Source organism: Lottia gigantea (assembly GCF_000327385.1).
Source record: "Lottia gigantea unplaced genomic scaffold LOTGIsca_41, whole genome shotgun sequence".
In the NCBI taxonomy this organism is placed as follows: Eukaryota; Metazoa; Mollusca; class Gastropoda; family Lottiidae; genus Lottia; species Lottia gigantea.
The window spans coordinates 2,206,802-2,207,808 of NW_008709421.1; the positions used below are offsets into that span (position 1 = coordinate 2,206,802).

The window sequence follows — 1,007 nt, forward strand, 5'->3', positions numbered from 1 at the left end:
TCTAGATGGTGCAGGTGTAGTGTCCATTTCAGTTGGTAGAGATATGGTTACTCTGGTTTTTGTTTCGTTGATTGTTTGGTAGAATTTGGAGATTACAGCTTGAGTGAGACGTTTCCCATAGGAGCGACGGGCCCAGGACAGGGCATGAGAAACGATGCGGTCGACGGCAGGTGATGATAAAGACTTGGTACAATTGGTGTTCAGCTTCTCTTGAAGTGTGGTTTGGTAATGGTCGATCAGGACCTGCGTAACCTTACAGAGCCATGTCCGATTGAGGGGTCTAATATTCGCGTCGACAGCTGATGTTTTCATTGCTGGACGGATAAAACTATCCAACTCAGAGACTTTGCGTTTGAAGGTAAACGCTGGTTGGCCTTGCTGTTGAAGGGTAAGGATTGCCAAATGATGGAGGCACTGCAAAACTTGGAAGAACACCTTCACAAAGGGTTCTTCTTCCTTATGAGTGGGGACTGGTTGGCGTCGGTGGGCTGGTAGTCGTTTCTGTTGTTGGTCAGGTCGATGGTTACCTCTTGATTTGTAGGCTGTGTTGTAGGTAGGTCGGCGATGGGGTGGGATATAGCTGGATGGGTTGGTTGGTGTTCGGCGATTGGTAGGTGGTAGAGGTCGATGGAAGACAGGGCCATTGTAGGGTACGTGATATTGGTTTGGTTGACGATTAGTGTTTCTATGTCTGGCTTCTTGCCAGTGGTTGTTGTAGTTGGGGAGTATAATGAAAATAACTTGGGGTTAGAAGGGAATGTACAGCGGATGTAACAGGAGGAAACTGTATATGCTAGCGTGAAAATGTTGGGATCAAATTATGCAAATAAGTCAAACCGGGTTTGGGGATATATAAAGTAAGATGAAAAATGCAAAAAAATATATATTTAGGTGATAAATAGCGCCAACAATGATGTGAAAAATTATAACAAGTAAAACAAAAACTTACGCAATTGACACAATGGATAAATAAAGCAAAACCTTATTTTGTGGAACAAATTGGAGAC

At 43.7% G+C, this 1,007-nt stretch overlaps 1 protein-coding gene across 1 annotated transcript in view; it reads left to right on the forward strand.

The window, feature by feature from the left end:
• Positions 1–1,007, forward strand: part of LOTGIDRAFT_163784 (hypothetical protein) — a gene marked incomplete at both ends in the record, with an annotated part of 3,961 nt that overhangs the window by 1,734 nt on the left and 1,220 nt on the right. Inside the window, one exon of the mRNA XM_009060298.1 lies at positions 542–610. Within this exon, the coding sequence (XP_009058546.1) occupies positions 542–610 (69 nt within the window). The remainder of the gene's footprint in view (positions 1–541; positions 611–1,007) is intronic.